This window comes from Dasypus novemcinctus, chromosome 4 (genome assembly GCF_030445035.2).
Source record: "Dasypus novemcinctus isolate mDasNov1 chromosome 4, mDasNov1.1.hap2, whole genome shotgun sequence".
In the NCBI taxonomy this organism is placed as follows: Eukaryota; Metazoa; Chordata; class Mammalia; order Cingulata; family Dasypodidae; genus Dasypus; species Dasypus novemcinctus.
The window spans coordinates 54,258,483-54,282,496 of NC_080676.1; the positions used below are offsets into that span (position 1 = coordinate 54,258,483).

At 36.4% G+C, this 24,014-nt stretch overlaps 1 protein-coding gene across 19 annotated transcripts in view; it reads right to left on the minus strand.

Moving 5' to 3' along the window:
* PEX5L (peroxisomal biogenesis factor 5 like) overlaps nucleotides 1-24,014 on the minus strand; it is a 231,689-nt gene that overhangs the window by 94,728 nt on the left and 112,947 nt on the right. For 11 of the 19 annotated variants that reach the window (XM_058295383.1, XM_058295385.1, XM_071214647.1 and 8 more), the window contains one exon: nucleotides 8,889-8,993. The exons of 5 other annotated variants lie outside the window; for them this stretch is intronic. In XM_058295383.1, the coding sequence (XP_058151366.1) occupies nucleotides 8,889-8,993 (105 nt within the window). Of the gene's footprint in view, nucleotides 1-8,888; nucleotides 8,994-11,206; nucleotides 11,273-24,014 lie in introns of all 19 variants that reach the window. 3 more of the 19 variants (XM_058295380.1, XM_058295382.2, XM_058295381.1) reach the window with 1 other exon arrangement.

The window sequence follows — 24,014 nt, forward strand, 5'->3', positions numbered from 1 at the left end:
GCTTTGGAATATCACCAAATCAAAATATTTTGTAACACTCTAATCACTTTCACTTCATTGTTCCTTTGGCACAGTGTTGGTGGTATTATAGCTTAGAGTTTATGGTAGAGGGCAAGGGATCTAAATAGTGGAAAATATGAGAAGAAAAAAAGGCAATTCTATTATTTCTGAAAAAACACTATGGAAATACTTAGTGGTCATTCAGGGACTGGAAACCAAGAGGAACATTTGGTACTTTGACATATTCATGCTATTCCCTTAATGTGGATAAATCTCAGATATCCAGTAGAGTTTAAGAATTTGCAATAGAGTTGGCAATTTGATTGTCACGCATATTAATTATGGACAAGTTAATTATCAAGGGACAGGCTTCGAAAATACCCTTTTTCTTTTAGTGTTCAGGTTACAGTGATATATATATTCTTTAAGTATTATAAGTTTTAGTGTCTACTTTGTGTAAATACTTGCACATTTCTCTAAGGAAAAAATTATCCAAGGTCTGTTTTGGTCATAAACTTTCGTAGGATGATCTTTCAATTCAGGAGTAGAACTCTGAGTTACTTGCATTTTGTTTTCTGAATTCTCACATTCTTGTGTATTGCCCATCCTATTTATATTGAAGTATTTTTGAGTGTTGAGACTATGAACGTCCTGTGTTTCTGGAATAAAACATATTTGAATTTTTGTAGATGCCACGGTCTACTTGAGACTTTAAGAGTGATTTATAATATTTCCTGTCATGTAAGTCAATTTTATTATCTGGAAATGTAGATGAAAGCACTGGTACAGAATATAATATACTAAAAAAAACGAAGAAACAGTTAAACATCACTAATTCTGTGAGCTATTCTGAAAAATGCAAATACTACATAAATGATGGTTAGTGGTCTAGAATCTGTATTTCATTAATAGTGAGTTCATGTACAAATTGTGCATATTAAACAGTTTTCAAAAGACCATACGCTAATGTATCTTTCCTGGTAGAATGTGACCTTTTAACCATATGTGTTTAGATGTGATAGACCCCATCTAAGTGTGACATCACCATGGTGACACGGTACTAATTTAGCAAGCAATGCTCACTTCCAGGCTGTGGCATTCAAATGACTATTGGTGACACATGAATTCTGCTGTGTTCTACACATTCATGGAAGATAAAAGTCACCATCAAATATGGCACTACACTTTACCAGTAGAAGTTATTGTAACAGCCTGCATTTATAAAGTGATACAGTGTGCTTATTGACTTCTGGCTCTAGGTTTTACCGGCCCATTGGCTGAGGTGTATTCAGTGCAAAGAAAAAACACAAGCAATGCAACCATTATTTTTAAAGTATGACTATGCCTGTATGATGCCATGATTGTCTGTTTGAATGACATGACTTTGAGAAATATCTATTGTTATATAAAGATAAGTATAAATTATATTACATGAAAAATCCCCTTGTATTCTTTCTTTATTTTGGATACAATTAAATTCCTTTGTTAAAAAAAGGAATAATAATTATTTCTAAATCACAACTCTGTGTGGGTAGAATAGGTTTAAATTATGTATTGTTTCAGAAGACCAGTTCCCAGGGTTTTAGATTTCTGTCAATACTTTTAGTTGTAAGTGCTAAAAAACTAAAGTCCAAACTGAATAAACAATTTTATGAAGTAAGACCTTTGTCCACTTAATATGTATAGAGAAAACATCAGGAAAGGCACAATTAATTGATAGGGGTTGTCCTTCTAGGCAAGTCTGCTTTATCAAAGGTAATAGGATGTTTTGGGGAGTAGCTCTCCTCATTCAAATTTCAGACTATTTTCTGGAGAAAGCACCAAACAATTTCAGATACTTTTCATCAGAGGAAGAAAGGAATGCCAAAAGGCAGATTGTTCCCAGAGAGACCCCAGACAGTCCAGGTCTAAGGTGTGGCCTCTCCACCGTTTGCTAAAACTCTTCCTCACAGCTCTGTTTCTCCTCCTTGCCTAGTGTCTTGTTTTTGACCATAGTTCACACCTGGGCTGATAGAGTTGCTATGACTGCCCCGTTCCTACAACTAAGCTCCTTGTGTAGTTTTCTTTCACAGAAACAAACCAAAGCAGAAGTAAAAATCTACTTTGACTTCTTTTGTTCCAGTTGGAGAATGATTTGGCTATTGGGAAATGGTTGGGCGTGGAGAGAGGGATAGCTGCTGGGCTCAGCATGGAGAAGAAGGAGGACCAGATTACAGAGAGCATTGAAAGGTAATTGAGGAACTGGAAGTTTTTTGGTTTTGATAGAAATATGGGAGATGATACAGGTGATAGTAGAAGATAAGTAAATCTCATAAGCTCTGAGGTCAGAGGCTATGGGTACTCACATTATATCCTCACAACCCTGAAAAGAAGGTCTACATGAAAAATGTGTTCAGTAAGTGGTTATCGAATGGAACAGTGACTTTGTGAAAATGAAGACATAAAAATATCTATTTCATACAGTCCAATGTGTCTTAAGTTGAATAAATTTAGGGATCATTATTTTAATTATACTGAATCTCATTTTTATTTTTATTGGTACATATAGGAAACTTTTTCCTATGGTACCTTCCTCATTTTCAAGCAAGTTTATGGGTTTTCCTATTGTTACTTGAAAAATAAACAAATCTTTTAGCTCTTAGAGTAACAAAGGAAAATGTCAAACTGAACTGAAATCACCCAATAATCCACCTAAACTTCACTTTCAAACTGCTTCCAGGTTTTTAATAACTGAGTTGGGGTGATAGCAATTTTGGTCCAATGGTCCAAAATGGTCTCCCCTTCTCCATTAGTTGCTAAGGCCTTTGTCTCATTTTGTTTATATATATATTATATATATATATATATATATATATAATATATATAATTTATTTATATTTTTTTAGTTACATTCTTTATCCTCCTCTGGCTTTTTCTCAACATTGGTATCACTTCAAAGGTCCTTCTGATGGTGGCAGATTCTTACTTCTCTTTCAGGATCCAGTTCTATCAGCACATTATCTGGAAATCTTCTCTAGCACCAGCCAGCGAGTGCCTTCCTATGGTGTCTCTGCATTTCTGTGCTTTACCCAGTATTATAATCTTTGTTTTACCTGTTTCCGTCCCCACTAAACTGTGACTGACATCCTTGAGGGTAGAAACCTCATGCAATTAATTTTTGTATTCCATAACAGAGTTTAAAAAGTGTTGACTGATTTTATACAGTCTAACTGAATGGTAAATTATATAAAAGAATGATTGCATGGGCATCCTCAATATCATGCCATGTTTAATCAATTCACAGAGAGGTCAGTGGCCCTCACAAATGTTTGCCAATTTCCTGGCAGTTTTTAAACCACAAATCTAGGTTCATTTTCCCAAATGTCACATCTTTTGAATGTTTGAAAATCTAGTGGAAGCTCAAGGAACATTTCCAAATGCAATGGTATAAAGGTTTCTACCAAGAAGTCAAGTGTACAAAGAATGAATCCTTAATTGAGAAAAATAGAAATAAAGGCCCAGCCCTTCCCTGTGCCATGGACTGATGCAAATGAGAGAAGAGTGAAATAATGCTCTCTCAGTGATTTTTTGGACTGGAGAGTAAAATCTGGAGCTTTTAAGAGAAAACCTTTAAATGGTCAACCAACATGGAAACAAAAGGAAACGAAAGAGGTAAGGAGAAAAGTAAGGAAAAGTAGGACAGGTGAGAGCTTGCATGTATGTGCTTCTTGTCAAAGACTATTGAATTTTTACACTGTCCTTGTAATCATAGGTTATGAATGAAATATTCAGTCAAAGGTCTTCGGTTTACTTATGACTTGTTCAGACTGGTTAGTTGATGTGGTTAATATTAGCTACCACATGTTCAGTTAGTTTTTATTTTACATCAACACTGTGTTTTGTATTGGACAAATGCAGGCTATCACCCAACTCTAACGGATCATTTCCTGTCTTAAAATTTTATCTGAAGGAGTGGATGTGGCTCAAGTGGTTGAGCTCCCACCTCCTACATGGGAGTCCCAGGCTCAGTTCCCAGTACCTCTTGAAATAATAAAAGAACAACAAGCAAAACAAATGAAAAAACCAACTCAGGGAAGCCGATGTGCCTTAGTGGTTAAGCGCTGGCTTCCCACATATGAAGTCCTGGGTTCAATCCCCAGCCCCTGGTACCTCAAAAAACCCCCCCAAAAAAACAAGAAAACAAATCTTTATCTGAAAATACGTTTACTTTAGTTCAACTTGAAGTTCTCTATATTCAAATTAAAAAACTAAATTATTATATGATCTTAGCTACAGGGGAATATTTAACCAAGATGAAAGGTATATATTTTTCTCTTAAATACTGCCTGTCACTTAAACTTCCATGCATGTTGATATTGATTGTTCTGTGACTTAAATATAAATTTATTTATCTTAAAAAATATATATAGCTAAAGGTTTGTGATAACAACTTGTATCACTAAGAATTAACCAAGAAAAATATATTTTAAATGACACAACAAGGTCTATAATAGATAATAATCTATTATTCTACACTTCAGATTGATGATCTTGAATTGTCATTATGGTTTAAAATGAAATATTTTGTTCTTATTTTTAAGTTTTTGGTGCTTAAAAACTAAAAGGTTAAAACATTTAAGTTAATAAGTTAAAATAGTTGACATGACATACATCTCATACTTGTAACACAGATTTGAAAATTTTGTAATAAAATACCATGTCTTTTTACTTCATAAAATAATAGAAAATTTCTAAGATTGTTTTGTTTCTGTATGAATAAATGTACAAATATTCTTTCAATATAAGATAAAGGTACGTCTTTGTGCATTTTAAAAGTTTCTTTAACTATATGTGACATGGTTGATTTAAAATGTGTCATGTGTCATTTGTTGCATAGTTTTTATTTATAAGTTTGACTTTGAACTACATGTTTATTGCCTTATTAGTCTTTCCTAAGCTCAGGAGTTTACCCAATGCCTATCAAAAGAGAGGCCATATTGTGAAAAAGATTCATTAATAATATCAAAATTAACTGATTAACCTCTTGAAAAAACAAGACAGCTAAATCATTAGCATGCATTCCTTAAATATTCAGATTTTTAGAGCTTTGTTACGGTAACTCTGAAACACAGATTTAATGTCCTATGTGCTAACAGTACTTCCCAATTCTTATATATGGGTTTCAGTGTATTTTGTTGTGAAGGATGACCATGTGATAGCTTTTAACTCTCTAGCTTGATCTAAGTATCAACCAACTGACCACAAATATTTTCCTGAAAGAACAGTTATAAAATGTGAACCCATTCATGGGGAAATGAAAAGAAATGACCCTTGATAGCTTGGGTAGTACTAATACCAAGACAGGCAGGAGAATGGAATTAAAGCAACTGCCTAGCATTGGTAATAGAAACCCAAACAAAGCCGTGTTTAGTAGTATTCCAATTAAGGACATTACTCTTTTTACATTTACCAGGTACAAAAATCAAGTCAGTACTGGAATATAAGGGATGGAGACAGAGATTTAGAAAATAAAGGTCAATTTGATAAAACAAAAACACAAACCAAAACAAGAAGAGACCTGGAACACATAGTTTTAAGACATTGTGTTTCATTGGCAAAAAATTATGGGACACATTTTGCTAAAAAAAGTACCAAGGAGATGTGGTCAAAATGAAAATTTCTGAAGGTTCTTTATGAGGAAATGTTCTCTTAAATCACTTGGTTCTCTTAAAGAAAGCTAAACTTTTTTCTATGATAGAGTCAATTTCCTGTTATATAGTTATGTGTTTTATCTGTACTCATATTTGTTGATATTATTATAGTCTAGAGCAGCACTGTTTTATGGCAATATGAGAGCCTTGAAATTTAAAATTTTCTAGTAGCCACATTTTAAAAAGTAAGAAAAAGTTGAAATTAATTTTAATAACATATTTTATTTGACCCACTATATCCAAAATATTATCATTTTAACATGCAATCAATATAAAATTATCAAGCGATAGTTTACATTACTGTTTCTATTAGTCTTCAAAATCTAGTGTATTTTTCAATTATAGTACATCTCAGTTCAGAGCAGCCACAAGTGCTCAATACCTACATGTGGCTAGTGGCTACTGTCTTGGACAGTGCAGGTCTAGAAGGACTTTTTTCCTTAAAGACTTGATAACCTACCTATTTTTTTTTTTCTTCTTCAAGCCTTTCATCAATGCATACTTGTGTACTTACTGTTTTTCTTATTTTTATAAGTGTTAGTCTAGGATAGTATGTGCCTGAGTTTCCATGTAATGCCTGACATATTGTTAGTATAGAATTAATAATTATATTAAACAAAAGAGCACCTCTTGGTGATTCAACAATTTCTGAGTTCAGGTCATCTGGTCAACTCTTCTGCTTTGTTTAGTGTACTGAACAAAGCTTCTATAATATGTTTGGCTAAATCCCTCTAAAAGTTGAGGAACATATCACAATTATCACATAATACAAAAAAATTCTTGAATATAGAAGTATTCTACACTTGCAATCTGTTGATTGAACAGTTATGGGCTCAGTGTTTCAGAGACTTAGATCTCCATGATTGTCCCAAAGACCTTATTGAAAGAGCAGAAATTATTTTCTGACACATCTGCAATACATGACATGAGCAGCTGGCATCGACATACCACTGATGAAAATGAGTCGATGTATTCAGCAGCACATAGCACTATGTTATAGGGGCTTTACAGGCGACATTGGGACAAACATGTTTCAAGACACTAATACATTCACACAGGATAACAATTAAGAATGAGGTATGGTACACAGACTGAATGCTGCAGTCGCCATGGGAAGTACTCACTTTTTCAGTTCATTCTGCTTCTTTTGGGTTTGTGCACGCCACTGGTGCATAGCAGGGAAGAAAAGCCACTTGTGTATAGTGGAAAAAGTATATCAACTAATAAAACTGCATTTGACTGAGAAATAATTGTATCACAGCTGTCATTGAATTAATTCCATAAAATTATCAACACAACAGGTGCATTAAATGTTTTATGAATCAGAACTGTTTGCTGATTCATAAACTGGTCATATGCAACAAGAATATGATGCATCAAAGAAAGCATTATTTAATCTTCATGCAGTAAAATTTTAACTACCTCAAAAACAGTTAATGCAACATTAGACAGAGATTAAAGAAGGAATTTGGTACACACAAATGCTCTGAATATGAGAAAATGGTAATCATCACAATTTCTTTCATAAATTAAAAGTAAAAAATATTATTTAGCATTAAAATTTAAATTCAAGCTTAGGCAGTAATGGTAATTTTGGGCAACTGAAAAGGATTACTGGAAAGCACATAGCAATGCATGGTTTGGGGAAAAAGAATTTGGGGGCTAGGAGCCTGTCTTAAATTGTGATACCTGAGACAGTATGTTGCAATGCAACTGTGCCAATTGCAAATTTGGATAGGTCTTATTTACTGATTTATGTAATTGTCATTAGTTGAGAACTCTCAAGTAGTTCTTACCTTTCCAGTGACATTTACCTGAAGAGCCCTGGGCTAATAATTTGGATGTGGAATTCTACAAAGGTCTGACTTTGATAGGCAGGAGCTCAATGTAAAACACTGTTTGTTTTACTACATAAATTAAATAATGAATGGAGAACTTGGTAAATATCAAGCAAATTTCTTTTCAACTACTATTCTGTGTCATTGGTAAGAAGGATCTTTTATTTATGGATAAACAGTGACAACATAAAATTTACCCCAAAGTCCTGGGATTGTAAATTTTTAAAAATTATTCAAATTTGATGTGATATGTTGTTATATAATTTTCATTACTTACAACATAGTGTTTAGAATAAAATAAAACCACACATGTTGGCAGCAGCTGGAGATAAGAAATGCTGGCATACTAAAAATAAGTTGCCATAATTTAGCTTTTGATATAGATGCCTTTCATGAGGACTGTAAATGGACATTTTTCTAATTCTAGCTCTGTTTATATAATTGGAATTGAATCACTGCATTTACCATTGCATTAGGGGAAAAAAATGAAATGTTTAAAATAACGATCTAATCTAAATTATATGATAAATGTGAGTAAAAATATTTTCCATTTAAGAATTTAAAACTGGTAGTTCTACAGAGTGGTGATGAGTATATTATAGATATTTATGTGGATTTTACAGGGTGTTTCAAAAGTCCCTGAGGACACACAGTATTCACAGTCTCAGCATGTCTTTGCATACAAATGCAAACTTTTTTCCTCTACTTCTTATAATAAGTGCTGAAAATGGCTCTCATGTACTTATAATAGAGATGATATTTTTGTTGTCACGAGCACTAAGTATAAGAGGTCAGAAATGCCATTTTCTGCATGGGAGCTCAGGGACTTCTGGCTCATTCCTGTAAATTGGTTATCCACATAAATACATATAGACATATATATGTAGAATGCATCGTCACAACATAATATATTTAACATTTAAGAAAATTTAGAAATTCTACTGGTAAACTGACATATGTATAAAATATAATTTGTATTTATTCAAAAAATTTGAAATTTTTTTGGTTGTTGTTCAAATGTACCATTAGCTTAATTGTTTTTTTTTTCTCCCAAAGTTGTTATCCAGACTTCTTTATAGAGAAGCAACATATTTTACTTTCACATACATTTTCTTTTTTTTTTTAAACTAAAGTTGAGTAGTGAAAATTAATATGCACAAATAAATAACTTGATGGAATTTTCCTTTAATATCAATTTTGGTTTTCATTTTATATTAGATAATTAGTTCAGTGAAACTGTCTTTTTAAAATTCGTTCACGAGTTAATTTTTTTCTTTTTCCTTTTGGCTAGTTAAAAATCACAAGGCCTGATATATTAACATATGTCAGCTTCCTACAGGAACCCTAAGGGTCTGCCCACCTGTGATGTCATAGTAAGGAGGGGCTTTTCTTCAGCAGACTCCTCCCTCGGTATCTCCTTCATCACCATGGCAACAGCCTTATCTGCCGCCCTAGAGCCTTTTCCCTATAACAGTGAAATCAACAATGACTTGTGTCAGGAGAAATCTTTAACTTATTATTTATTACAAGATATTCTAATGTTTAAAGATCAATCCAACATAAATGAAGATATAGGCTGCTGAAGTGAATCTTGAGGCTTTTGGCTGAGGAGAAAACACACAAAGTCCGAAAAAAGATTATTTGTGAACTTTTAGCTATTCTTTCACCTTTACAGCTGATGTATTAAATTTAATTTTAACATAGTATTTTATGTGGGTAATATATTTTAAGGCAATTTACATAACAAGAACATACTTTTTATAGTATCTTTAAAAAAAACCGTATGGATTGCCTGTTATGTTCATTTATAAATTACTATATAATCCCTAAATATTTTGAATGACAGTGAGGAGTCTGAGACAGGGGTTAGTATTAGGGCTGACTCCCAAAGACGGTTCTGCTAAGTGGTATGTGGTGTCATCATTTTTTAGAGGATTAGGTATAAAAAGAGCAAAATTTGTCAAAAAAGCACTAAAAATTCTTCAGTGGCCTGACATCACAGGAATTCACCCAGTATAATCTCGGTGGAAAAAACAATTGCAACTCTGAATGTTTTTGAGGCCAAGAAATTTTAGAAAATGTATTTTAATTAGAGAATCCCTAAAGTCCAGATGTAAGTAAAAGTGTTGTTTGTCTCATGCAAGCTGAAATATGGACAATACAGAAATAGGCTAGTTTTCTGTCTTTTGAGTTTACAAGATTACTATATTTTTGGGAGTAGGTATGGCGTAATGGAAAAGAAAACCCCAGGAAACAAAGCAAAATAGTTCCTTTCCAGCCCAATTAGAAACATACTATGTAAAAATTAAATAATCTAAGTATTTTAAAGACAAAAGGACTCCCATTTTCTCAGGTCTCTGGGAAGAGCCCCCCTGAGAAAATAGTTTTATCCTAAGTGCATAAATGAATATTTGTGCTGTAAATGTAAAATTAAAATACAAACGTAGCATATAGAGTTATCATAGGCAAAGAAAAATGGACATATGGGGGTTTATTGTCTGAAATGAAATTGAGAGCTAGGGTCAATATTAACTCCAGAGATGAATAAATCTTGATAGTTTCTATGCAGCAAAAAGAGATAGAATGATATTGCATAGGGCTTTAAGTATCTGGAAGGCAGGTTTACTCTAGGAAGCCCATTTTCTTAGATATTGCCTTTCTAAAATCTAAGCCAGCTTTTATTTAGGGGAACAAAGAAAAACTTTCTGGTTAGCTGATAGATCTTAAAATGTGTGAATCTTTTTTACAATGCTGAAAGTTTGTTTCTTTGGTTTGTTTTTACTTGAGAGCTAGCATTATTGAATAATATTGTGTTATTTCAAGACAGAATGTGAAATACTAGAGCTTTTATTCAGCATATAAACAGTATAATTTTCATATGTGTTCTGAAAGATTATATGGCAATAATCCTTAGAATAACTGATTTCTGGAAGAATAAAGGGAAGCGATGAGTCACTGCATAAGAAATTGGGGTGCATAATGATCCCAGGTTTCTTCTTTAGTGAAGCAATGTGAACTTCCTAAAATAGAGATGCATACAATTCTGTATTCTGGGAAGAGCTTTATTATGGTGCTATTAAACTGTTTAACATTTTTCAAAATATAAAATTTATTTGTATGACATTACATGTTATATAAGCTTAATAATACATCTTTATAAGCTACACTCATTTATAGATGAAATGTACTTTATAACAAATATTTTTGCAGCTTATTTTTTTGTAAAAGAGCAAAATCATCTGTGAAGAATTCTTTCCATGCTCCAAGAAGTTCTAAAAATATAGTAATAAACAAAGTGGCATGCTTATATTTAAATTCTTAATGTATTTAAAAGAGCAAATCTAATGTTACAAGGTATGATTTTGAAAAATAATAGTTCAGACTCTTGGACTAAGAAAAACAAATGTCAATTGATTAGCATCTCAAAGATTTCAGGTCAAGTTATCAATATACTATTTATTTGAAATGCTACCAATCCATCGACTACATACATAGTTTTCACATGTGCAACTCTAATAGCTAGAATTAGCAACGGACATGCCATTTCACTAAAACAAAAATAAAAACAAAACAAAAATAGTCCTTTCATGCTGAACTCTAGAACAAAGCAGTGGTCAGCTAGAAAGGATATATAATAAACACATGCGGTGCTTTTTATTTCTTGCAGAAAAAACCCACCAAAGCCAGGGTCAGGTCACTTTTTTGAAGACAGTGCCACTTTTTCTTCAAGGTTACACCTACTACCTGAAAAGAGTCATGACACCCATGTTAGTGCCCACTAGCAACTTTTTTTCTTTACAGTCTTTTGGCTTTTGAGAACATACCCCACGAGCTATACTGTTTTATAAGTGTGGTACAGTCCAAGATCAGAACGGGAAGGTCTGACCTGGTTCCAGGTATATTGTCTAAAACCCCTGCCAAAACAAGTGACTACACTCATATATCAAAATACGATTTCCCCCTAGATTGCACTGCCTCCTCCACCTGGTATGTTAAAATCAAGCTGTGTTATTTCTGACTCATCCATCTATCTTAAGGGATAAGGCTTCTAGAATTCAGAACCTGGCTGGTAATTGATTTGGCAATTCACAGGTTTGCTTATCAGCAGCTCTGCAGGACTGACAGTTAATACCACTGTGTGATTTCTTTCTTTTTTGAGTCAGTGGCCTAAAACCTAGTAAGAAAGATATATGCATAATTATTCAGACTTCAGACTCAGTATTCTAAATATTACCATACAACATGTCAATGCTGATCAATTATTTGAAACAACGTGAGAACAGAAAAAATAAAAGATACACTGAATACACACTCATGAAGATATAGGTGGATTTAGAGTATGTTAAGTCCGTATGATTTTATGTCATTCTTAGTGAAACAGAAAAGAATAATGAATTTTAGAAGTAGGCCATCATATCCTGTCACCCTCCAGAAACAATTTTAGCCTATTTAATTTCAAATAATATTTCAAAATTACTTTTCTCCCCACTTCCTTGTTGAATTTCTTGAGATACTTAATTGGAAAACTATATCTGTATAAGAGGAAAGTTGTATTTTTCTTTGTATTTTCTTTCTATTTCTCTTTTATTCCTTGCCAATTATATATATATATATATATATATATATATATATATAAAATGATAGCTTTTTAAACATTTAATAGTTCTTGGAAATACCCGGTTTTCAAATTTCTATTATAAGACCAGGTATAACCGACAAAACAGCACTGTAAGTACAGTAAATGACACTAAAATCTATTAAGAGAAACCAAATTTGACCCCTTTCTTTTTTAACAGTAGAATGCAAAAGGTTGGTAGTCATGGGACCGCCTCAGGCTGCATACTAGGCTACGTCTTCAGATGAGGAGCTGTTAGCTCCAGCCTGATAAAGGACCATGTGCTGTTCCACAGGGAAGGGAGCTAAACTGTTTTGAGAAGCCACTATGCACTGGGCACTCTGCTAGATGTTTTACATATTTTTAGTTATGCGATCATGCTGTAATTCTCTGGGGTAGACATTAGTATCTTTGTCATGCGGTTGAGGATGTTGAGACTCTGAGATGGTGTGATCTGAGGTCAAAGCTGCATGGCGGCTGGTCCAGGACCGAAACCGCAGACCACCTCCTAAACCTGCGTAATTCCTTCCCTCGCACTCGTTCTCAAGCCATGAGCCGAGAGGGCCCTGCCACGGCATCCAATGTAGGTTGTTTACGGCATCACTGAAGTTTGGAGGTAGGGGCCATGTCTCAATATAGTCACACAGGATGGATCTAAGCCCACTGAACATTTTTGAGAAATATTTTCTTTCTCCAGTCTGGAGCCAGTCAGTAAGAACCAGCCATCCATAACTGGACTCAGTAGCACATTTCAAACAAAATGATTTTGTCTGTTTTACTGTTATGGACTACTCACCCAAGTAGAACATATACACAAATTTCTTTTCATTCTGTAGATCTTAGTAGGTTTAATAGGTTTTGCATCTCTCTAATTCTTCTTAAATGCTAACTAAATGCTATTAAATGCCATCCTTACTAGGATTTTTCCAAGATCTATTTTGGTTGCAGGAAATACTTAAAGTCTGCAATTCCACAGTTACATGGTCCAATCTTAAGCAATTTTCTAGTTGCAGATTCTGTTACTGCTGCCATGGAAATTGTAATTTAAAAATTATTTTTAAAATTTTTAATCTGCCAACAATGACCCAGAGTCTTATTATCAGTGATATTAAACAGCAGAATTGGGAGTATATTAAATTAGGGGGAAAGTAAATACTACAACACTAGACATATCAGCTGGCTCAATATTGTCCAACACATTAATTTGAAAAATAGCCTTCCTTTTATTCTGGTTAGAAAAATTAATATCTGTTGTTGCCAAAAACTTGCGGAAAAAAAGATAAAAAGAAACTAAAAGCCAATTACATTTTTATGCATGTTTTCCAAAATTTTATATTTTATTTTTGCCATATTGGAGATTAAACAGGTTTTTAGGATGGATGTTTTAAGGGTAACATACTATACCATCAAGCTTACATATGATCGTATTGAATGTTTTTCCATAATTACATACATATATGTAAGCAAAATCTGCCATCTATATAATGTTAGCAACATTGTTTGAAATGAAATGGTATTCAGTTTTGTACATGTTTAAAAAAATTATACATATCATAAATTCCAGACCCTGGACGTAAGCACCTGTAGGAAACTGACTGCAAAAAAGCTAATTTCTGATGGCTGTCCTCATCCTTCATGTGCAGAGCCAGGATAACCTTCTTTTACTGGAGAAGGTAAATGTCACAGTTAAGTGTCATGCCCTCTTCAAACTCCCAACAGGGGAAAAGGTCACGGTAATTTTTGCAGTGTTCTCTGAACACTGGAGATCTCTGCCTACCATTTTGTGTCCTTTCCTAGCTAAGTATATCCCTATAGTTTTCTTCCAGCATAGGTGAGGGTTCAGAACATGCAATTCTGGCTTACATGCCTCACAGTTACTTTAAACATCCCGCCGCCTCTTGCCGCCAGCCGCTCCCCCCGCCCATGCCCCAACAGAATGTTTTGTAAGTTTTAAAGAGGTACAAATAGAAGTACATCTAGGCATCCTGGTCAATCCTTGTTTCTAAACATCCTGAAGGAAGCCACAGATCTATGCATAACATATTGGGAATATTGAGAAGCATGGACAGAATTATCTTCTTTTCTTAATTAGAGATTCATATTTAAAATTCATAACTTTTAATACATTCTTCACTGGTTCGGTGCTCTTTTTGTAGCTGGAGACAATGTGACCTGATTCCTTAATAAGAGTAGTTAAGGGGCAGCAAAGAAATTGTTGCCTATCGATTTTTACAGATGCTAGCAGGCATTTAAAAGGGGGCTTCTAGCTGACCCTCTGTGTTTTCCCCCTTTATCATCTTTTTTTTTCCTCCAGTATTTTTTATCTTCCATATAACATGTGCACTCTTCTCAAAGCCATCACCTTTTCTGGGAAGTCTTCTGAGCTTAAGAAGGAATGACTCTGATTACATTCTGCTATATAACTCCTGTGCCCTCAGTTTGTGATTTGTGTTAATTTTATTTTTCCAGTGGGCGTGTGGTGGGAGGGGAGTGGATGGGAGGGAACGATCTTTAACTCTGAACCTTCATCCATGAAAGTTGCTGGGATTCCAAGCCCATCATATGGATATTTGCTTTCCTTAGCCTTAATGGCTGGTGCATTACTGCATTAGATTTCTGTGGGCTGCAGGCATTTTTCTTTTGGGCCCCTTCTTCCATGAAAAAAAAGTAATATTTTATGACTGCATTGGAGTAAGGGTGAATGTAATCCGGACTGAACCATTATTACATATTTGCTATCATTATAGTCATTTCTCTTTCTGATTATGAAGATTAAAACCAAAACACTGAAAGCCTTGTATGTCCTAGGCACTGTGTCCACAATGGCTAATGGGCCAGCTGGCCCTCAGCGCTCCTACAGAATGCTCTGGAAGCAGCAGTATCTCCACTGCTGCTGTGCTATCCCCGGAGCTGCCTTCTGCCCACTCTGGGTGGTCTAGCTGGGTCTAACTTGGTGGCTGCTGCCTTCCCTACCTCCGCATTTCTACTGTGACTGTTCCTGTCATGAGTCCCCTTTGCTACTGCTGCTGCTCTCACATCTGCTGCTACTTTGATTTTAGCAAAGGATTCTCTCCTATCGGGGCTCACTAACCTTGCTGGGTCCCAGGTGGGAGCCTTCATCCAGTATGCAATGGCATAAAACAAATTGTATTTGGTGCCTCGTCATCTTGCCTGGCTTAGTCATAAGTTGCCCTTCTGAGTGACCACCCCAGTTAGCCCTGCCCTGGCATTACCACAACTACCAAGGCCTGTACCTCATATGGTTTGGATAATAAAAGCTGCCCTCCACCTCTCCAAACAGCCCTTGCAGCTTCTGCCCTTTGAGCCACATAATTTACTAGCAGGCCATGTAATGTCCATTTGGCTTGGATGATAAGAACTGCCTTCAGCTTCTCCAAAGGCCCTTGCTGCTTCTGTTTTTTGTGCCATATAATTCAAAGGTGCCAGTCCCCAGCATCTGCAGGGAAGCCCTACTCTTCCCCTCTGGGTCACAGTAAGGGTAAGACCCATATGCTTTTCTACATCCTCCGCCCCCATCCACTGACCCTTGTGGAGCCTAGCTTAGGTAAGCCACCACATAGTAGGAAACCTTAAGAAATAGGACAGCAGGGTACCCAAAATTCCTGAGTTGCGTGTGCATATTAAACTCCTCCCTGGGATCTTCTTGTAACACTTCTTGTAAAATATTCTTTGGCTATGTCTCAACAACGAAACTGCCTCCTCAGATTAAAGATTATGCTTATTTCTTTTGAATCATTTTGTATTATTTGGTATAGTTCTCAATTAGGCACATAATAGTCACTCAATAAATGTACTCAATAATAGATGCATTGGGTACCTTTCCCAAATTGTTTAAGATTGTAAAATCACATAATATGGCCAACTTTGACTGAAGGCTATTCTGAATTAGATGAAAGTCTTAATTTGGAAATATCTTTTAAAGAAGTGAATGTATTATTTTCAAGTATCAAAATAAAGACTCATTAAAATTGATAAAGTATTGCCAAGTGAAGATGCTTATAATTTGTTTTGAAGGAGAGATAAGATTTCTTTTTAATTAACAAGATCCATTTGTCAACAAACAATTTACAGTCTGTTTGTTCTTTTGAAAAGGTTAAACATTCCCCTGCCCCTCTCTTACCACACACTTATTTACCCTGTTTGCTAAGCAACTTTCTTATTACAAATAGCCAAGGCAACATTGCTCAGTCTTCATTCACTTGTAACCATTTCTGAATTAGTTGGGTTTTATTGTAGGGTTTATTCTGATTAATATGGCTCTCAGTTACTTGGGACCTATTTATCTTTGGGATGAACTTCTCTATTATGACCTTCAAGCAACGTTTACAGTCCAGGATAGTCTGCTTTAAGAAAAGGTATTTTCTCTTGACCTCAGTTAGCCGTATATTAAGGATGATGTAAATAATACATATTTGATAATTCAGAAGTAAATTTAGAATTAGATATTAAGTTTTCACTTTTGGTATGAGAAATCACAAAACTGTCAAATTTATATTTTGAGAGGCCTTTGATTATGGAGTGAAATATGTAATCAAATATGTAGTCCCAATTCGAGGGTTATTATTGTTTTTTCATTAATTCCTTGTCAAATATTTCAGATGATTTGCCTAACAGGCACCTTATTTTTGGTTTTGCTTTTTTAAGGAAAAGGGAAACAACTAAAAAACACAAAGTCCAAAAGGTTACATGTGTTCTATTTTCCTTTTGAAAAATTATCCCCCAAACACAAGTATCCAGACTGTTTGTATCTTACTTGCACAAATGGATGTAAGGTACCAATACTCAAGAAAAAGCAGAGTGGTGAGAATTATGTATGACCAGCACGGCTGGCAGCACGTGTGCTGGCACAACCTGGTGGTGGCCTGAGGGACTGAACCAGGTACTCAGGATGGGCTCCCCATCCCAGAACTTGCCCGGCCTGCAGCAGGCAGCACAGAGCTCTCCCCCAGAACACTCTGGAAGCACTCAAGTCATGGCTGCCTGGAGCAAGGGATTACTAGCTGTAGGACATTCAGCACAGTGCCTAAAACCAGGTGGAAACTGTCTCCTAGGGAAGAAGGGACACATATCTGTGCAAACAGGGGAATTCCTAGGACCACACATGCATGCCCAAGATGAGAGGCCTGTGCAGAAGGAACAAGGAGGGTTCTACGTTTTGGCTTGGAGCTAGTCTCTACATTTATTATATGGCTAGGCCCTGAAGAAGAGAGCATTTATACAGGTCGATTTGCAAATACTAGAAAAGGTGTTTTTCTTTCTTTTTTTTTCCCCCCCTCTTTTTTTTTTTTTGTTACCTACTGGCATTCAAGGAAAGCTCTCTAGTAACACTAGTTGGAGACCAGCTTAAGGGACAGTTTTCTCAGAGTCTAAATTACAGTTACCACATATTAAATATCGAAATGTCCTAGTTTCAACAAAATATTCTGAATGGTGTGCCTGGGAGGAGTTGAGATGGGAAAGTTTATTGTGTATATATGGTTGAGAGAGAGAAAGAGAGAGAAAGAGAGAGAAAGAGAGAGAAAGAGAGAGAAAGAGAGAGAGAGAGAGAGAAAGAGAGAGAGAGAGATAGGAAGGGGGGAGGGTGGAGAGGAGGGGAGGGGAAGAGGAGTTGAGGGAAGGGGAAGAGGAGGGGAAGGAGAGGAGGGGAGGAGGGGAGGGGAGGGAAAAGAAAGAGTAACCAGATCCCATAGTCCTCTCTCCAGGCACAGGGCTTGTTTCTTTCTGGTCCTCCTCTATCAGTCTCTGCTGTTCTGCTCACTTCCCAATTTCAGGTGCAAGCTCTCAGGAACGTGGCTCATCTCTCCCTGGGGCCTCAGCTCTTTGTCTTCTTTCTCTCACATGGCAGGATAAAAAATGAAGGAGCTCTCTCTTCCTGTGTCTGTCTGTGTGAATCCATTTATATCAGACCCAGCAAGGGGGCAGGGACCTAACCTGAGTCAGGCCTTACTGATGTAGTGGAATCCAAAGCCCTAAAGCAATCTTAACAGGTAATATAATCGAAGGCCCCTCAACTGAATTTAATGCAGTCAAAGGGTATGACACCCAGAGGAACAGATTAGTTTCCAAACATAATCTTTCTTTTTTTGGGATTCATGAAATAATCTCAACTGTCACGTTGACTGAAGATCCTTGGTCTTAAGAAATGTACATGGCAGTATTAAGTGTTCAAGGAGAATTATATGTACAACCAATGCTCAAATGTTCAGAAAATGGACTGATAAATAGACAGACAGGCAGGCAGACAGATAGATGGATAAATAGATACTTGAATTCATAGATGGATGATAGCTAAAATGATACGGTAAATGTGGCAAAATGATAAAATGGATGGATCTGTGTATACAAGAAGGGGGTATGTTGGAGTTTGCATTATTTTTATAACTGTCCTGTACATTTTGAAAGTCTTTCAAAATGAAAAGTGAAAACAAAAACAAAAACAAAAACCCACCTAAAACAAGTCACAAGAAAGTACTTCGTCTTCATAACAAGTTAGAGGCCTTTCAATGTTGAAGACCATTATCTTAGAGCAAAGAGATTGAATTTCTCTCCTTTTTGAACAGGTGTAAAAACCATATATTAAATACAATGCTACAAAATTATCAAATCTGGGATAGCAAATGTATCCAGGTGTCATATGGCAAACTCACACTGTATCTGTTTTCTTTCTAGAGGAGCATTATTAAGCAGTGAATTGGAATTCATCCCCTTTATGACTGTTTCAGGTATAGTCCACTACTGATTTATGAACAAGAATTGTGGCCTTGGAATTGACTACTCAATAGGCTTCTTTGTGGCTTGGCTTATTTTTTGGCAGATATGTTTTTTTCAAGCTTGTTTCCCAGGCACCACAAGCCCCTGTTTTACTTATTTATTTATTTTATTTTATTTTTTAAAAAGATTTATTTATTTTTATTTCTCTCCCACTCCCCCCACCCCCCCAGTTGTCTGCTCTCTGTGTCCATTCGCTGCGTGTTCTTCTGTGACCGCTTCTATCTTTATCAGTGGCACTGGGAATCTGTGTTTCTTTTTGTTGTGTCATCTTGCTGTGTCAGGTCTCCGTGTGTATGGTGCCATTCCTGGGCAGGCTGCACTTTCTTTCGCACTGGGCAGCTCTCTTTATGGGGCGCACTCCTTGCACGTGGGGCTTCCCTATGCAGGAGACACCTCTGCGTGGCAGGGCACTCCTTGCAAGCATCACACTGCGCATGGGCCAGCTCCACTCGGGTCAAGGAGGCCCGGGGTTTGAACCGCGGACCTCCCATATGGTAGACGGATGCACTATCCATTGGGCCAAGTCCGTTTCCCAAGCCCCTGTTTTATTGATAGAATTTAGGAATAGTAAATTATGGAAACTAGGTCAAATTTCTAAGATACTAGCCAAGAAGGTCTGTAGCTAAGGTACCCAACCTGTCCGACTTTCCTGAAAAACCACTGCAAGAGAGGAGCTGAGACTTTGGGAATTCCTGTCCTAAAATTCTGGGTCAGACTCTGGCCTCTGCTTATTTTGATAGTCCTCTGGGGATCACTGGCAATGTGTGGGCTAGCTCCTCCCAAATGCCTCCACCATCCTCCAGGGACCTTGAAAAGGAAATCATCTCTCTTACCTTGCTGAAAGGTGTTAGGGATATGGAGCGACCCTGGAGCTGTGAGCCCAGTCAGTGTCTGGTCAGCACTTGTCAAGGTCAAGGTGATTACTAGCTAATAGAACCAGTGCAGGCTTCCCAGTCAGGGTGTCTGGGGAGAAAGTGATGGCCAGGTGGCATGTTGGCACCAACACCGAGACTGGAGTCAGATGACAGGGGCTTCAATTCCAGCTCAGTCTTTTAGAAATTATTCTCTTTAAGCTTCCATTTACCTTCTGAAAATAGGGTGGTAATAAATCTACTTAATATATTTGTGAGGATTAAATGAGAGAGTATGTATGAAAGCATTTTTCACAATGCCTGTCACATAGTAAGCATTCAGTAAATGTTAATTGACTATAAAATATTACTCCTCTGTTCAAGGACACTGGCTTAATAGGCCTTATCAGGAAAGCAGAAAAAGATACATTGTATTTGTGAGGTTCATCCACAGTAAGCAGCAATAGTTCCTATATTCTTACCACTGTATAGTACTCCATTGTCTGAATTTATCACAATTCATCCATTGCAGGTGCTGATGGACATATGAAAGCTTTCCAGATTGTTAGCTATTAGAAGTAATACTGCAAAGAACTCATAACCTTGACTTCAGTTTAGAAGCCACAGGGAACTTTCGAGTGGCAAACCAGAGAAACAGAAACATAGATGTGGAAAGGGTAAAGAGACGGCAATGCCAGCAACTGAGGCAGAGAATAACCACAGCTGGATAAGAGGTCTTTTGACTTAGATAAATTGACGTTGAGCAAATGAAGAGGATATCTGAGTCTCTGCAGCCAGCAAGCTAAGACCAGGATTAGGATGACTTAAATCAAAAGGAACTAGTAAGGCACAGTAATCCAGAAGCAGAAGCAAGACCAGGATGCTGAATGCAGCCACCATTAGATAACCGGAAACTAGCCCTAGTGGGTTGAAATTAGTAATTGAACAAGTACTTCTGTGCCTCAGTAAACTGTTTAGAAAAATCTGAAGATAATTGCCTGCCAGGTTATTTTATGTCTTCTCAGTTAATCCCTTTTGAGGTTTCTAATTTCCTGATCAAATAGAACTTCATAGATATCATAAACTGGATATTCTGAATCCATGACCTAATTGTCAGGAAGAGTTGCCCAAAAGAAATTCAAACAAAGATTGTACTTAGAGTGGTCAGCCAATGCCAGCAGGAGCTGTGATTTCTCAAACTGAATTGAGGTTTTACCCTTGTCACCTCAACTTATAATTTAGGACTGCTTGAAAAAAAAATCTTTAAAAAACAAACAAATTTCTTTTGATTTCTAAATCTGAGTGCTTTATGGCAATTATTTTTTTCCCATCTAATTCTTTAAATTATATGCATTTTAGAGACTTTAGTTGACTGACAATTCAATTTATTCAAACATATATGTATATATCAAAACAATCTGGAAAAAAAAGAGATCTTGACCGAAAGGGGGAAAAGCTAAATACAAATGAGTTTGTATGGCTCAGAGACTTCAAAGTGAGTCAGGAGGCCATCCTAGAGGTAGCGCTTAAGCACATATCAACAGGATCTCATTGACAGCCAAAGTAGATGCTACCCCAAATAGTGAAGCTCCTCAGGGATATGGAGACATCCAGACACTAAAGTCAGGCAAATAGCTCTGGAATTTAACTGCTTGCCAGTGGGCCCTAATCTGGTATTTATGCTCCCCAGTGTGACTGAGTTAGACTTAGCAGTCATTTCACGACTTTTCTATCCTTCTATTTGAACCTATAAGTAGTACTAGAGTTGGTAGGTGTACACCCAAGAGACTTAAATCTTGGGCTGTTCAAGTACCAGCTGAGCCCTGGATCTCAATGGAGTTGTAACACCTATTCTCCAGTTCAACGGACTCACCCAGGGCAACTAAGGGAGAGGAGATGATGGACAAACAACATACCACGGAGCTGAGAGCACCTGCAACTGCAAACGAGTGAGTCCCATCCACTGGATGCATGGGATTGAAGCCCCCCTCAAGTAATGGTGGAGTGGGCATCACAGTCCCCGAGTCCTCAGGATTGGGGAAACGAACTATGGGCTAAAATATACTTACTAGTATTCTACTATAGACTTACTGCGGTTCTAGCAATGGAAGAAATACCATTGTTGTGGAGGCAGTGACCCATGGATATTCCGGGGTTAGGGAGAGGGAAAAACAGGTGTAATAGGGGGCATTTTCGGGACTTGGGAATCATCCTGAATATATTACAACCACAGATACCGGGCATTATATATCCAGCCATAACCGACAGAGTCAAATGGGAGAGAGTATAAACTACAGTGTAAACTATAATCCATGCTTAGTGGCAATGCTCCAAAATGTGTTTATCATTTGCAATGAATGTATCACACTGATGAAAGATGTTGCTAATGTGGGAAAATGTGGAAGGTGTAGGAAGCAGGGCATATGGGAATCCCCTATATATTCTCTGTAACATTTATGTAATTGAAGTTCTTTTAAAAAACAAGAAAGGTGAAAAAAAATAAAACAGTCATGTGCCACAGGTAGGGTTATTTATTTTCACAAGCTCTTACTAATATCTCTGTAGCATATTTGGAGGCTTTCAGCTTGTCTCTGCCTGTCATATATAGCCTGGTCTATTCTGATTTACATCTGAAGACATCAGCTTGCACCAATCTCCTTAGGGACTTCAAATGAAATTAGAAGTCCTGGAGTCTCAGTGTTTTAAATAAACCTAGTTTCCCTCTTTCTGATCACCATAAATCTATAACTCACATTTATATTGTTATTTAGATGACGTACCACTTCATTTTACTTTTATGTCAAACTTTCTGACTGTAATCACAGTCCTGATTAATTGCAAATGTAGAACACTATTAGAAATTTAGATAGTTCCATGAAATTTACTCTTGAAGCTACCATATATGTGCTTATTTAACAAAACAAAACGAAACCAACCATCAATTCTCTCTCCAATATACTGACTGAGAGCCTGGGCTAGGAGGCCAACAAGGTAGGGCAGTCCAGATAGTAAAGGATGCCAGTGGTTTGGAAGCTGGGATCCAGATTGTGTCCAGACCCAGGTCCTGCTATCTATATTCCCTGTTTCCATACTTGGAGGCTCTCCTTCAATTGACAAAACAGATGGGAAGGAAATAGTTGTGAAATTTATGCCTTTTCTCAGGTATTATTCTATTTGCCTAACATATCTGTCAATTCCAACTTGCCCAGGGGCTGCCTTAACCCAGATGTTTGCGGCAATATCACTTTATGTACATGGAGTTACCAAGGTAAGTTATCCATCATGCTATATGGACAAAGCAAGGAAAATGGAGATAGAAAGGCAGGGATTGAGACCTAGAAACAACACTCTCTTGTGTGATCTTGGCAGGGAATTTGGTTTTCTCTAAGCTGGAAAGTGGGAACTGCCTCACCTTAACCTTGCAGGGTTTTATGAGAATAGAATAGGTAACATATGTAAAGGTGAGCATTCAAGACCCTAATAATGCTATAAATCACAAGACCCTATTAGCTGAGTAAACTATTTTCTGCATGTATGTGGAAGTGCATAGGATATGAAAGAACCATTTATTATTTTGAAATAGTAATTTGATAATGCTACACTATAATGAAATGAAAAAGTTAATGGACTTCCCTTATAAAAGAAATCCAAGGCAAGTCTCAAGCTGGCCAATTAGACTATCAGTTACAAAACTCCAAGGCACCATAAGGTTGCTAATGAATTCATAGATGCTTTTAAGTGCTTTAGGATTGACTAATATAAAGCCATATTAGGAAATCTAACCAAAGTCATATAATCATAATAAAAAAGATGACCTTCAACTTTCAAAGTCTAAGAAAGGATTCAACAAAGAGGATTTTAAGATTGTTCCAAAAATAGTATTTCTACTATTAAGTCACTGGTTTGTCTGACAAATTATAAGCAGGCACAACATTCACATCTTGTTCCTAGTTTTGAGGAGTAGGAAAGTTTGGTGGACTATTTCACGTATGAAGGTATTGGGTCATTTCCATTCTCTGCTGGACATTAAGCATGATAGCCTGTTTCTTCTTTGCTGGAAATATTTACATAATCTGTGTTGCAAATCACTGTAAATAGACAGATGAGTAATAACAATCTTATATTGTCCATGAAGTTTTTCCCAATCTCCTCTAGGTGGATTCTCTGCTAGCTCCTATATTTTCTTCCTTCTAACTCTTAGATATATTATCAAAAGAGATTAAATTAA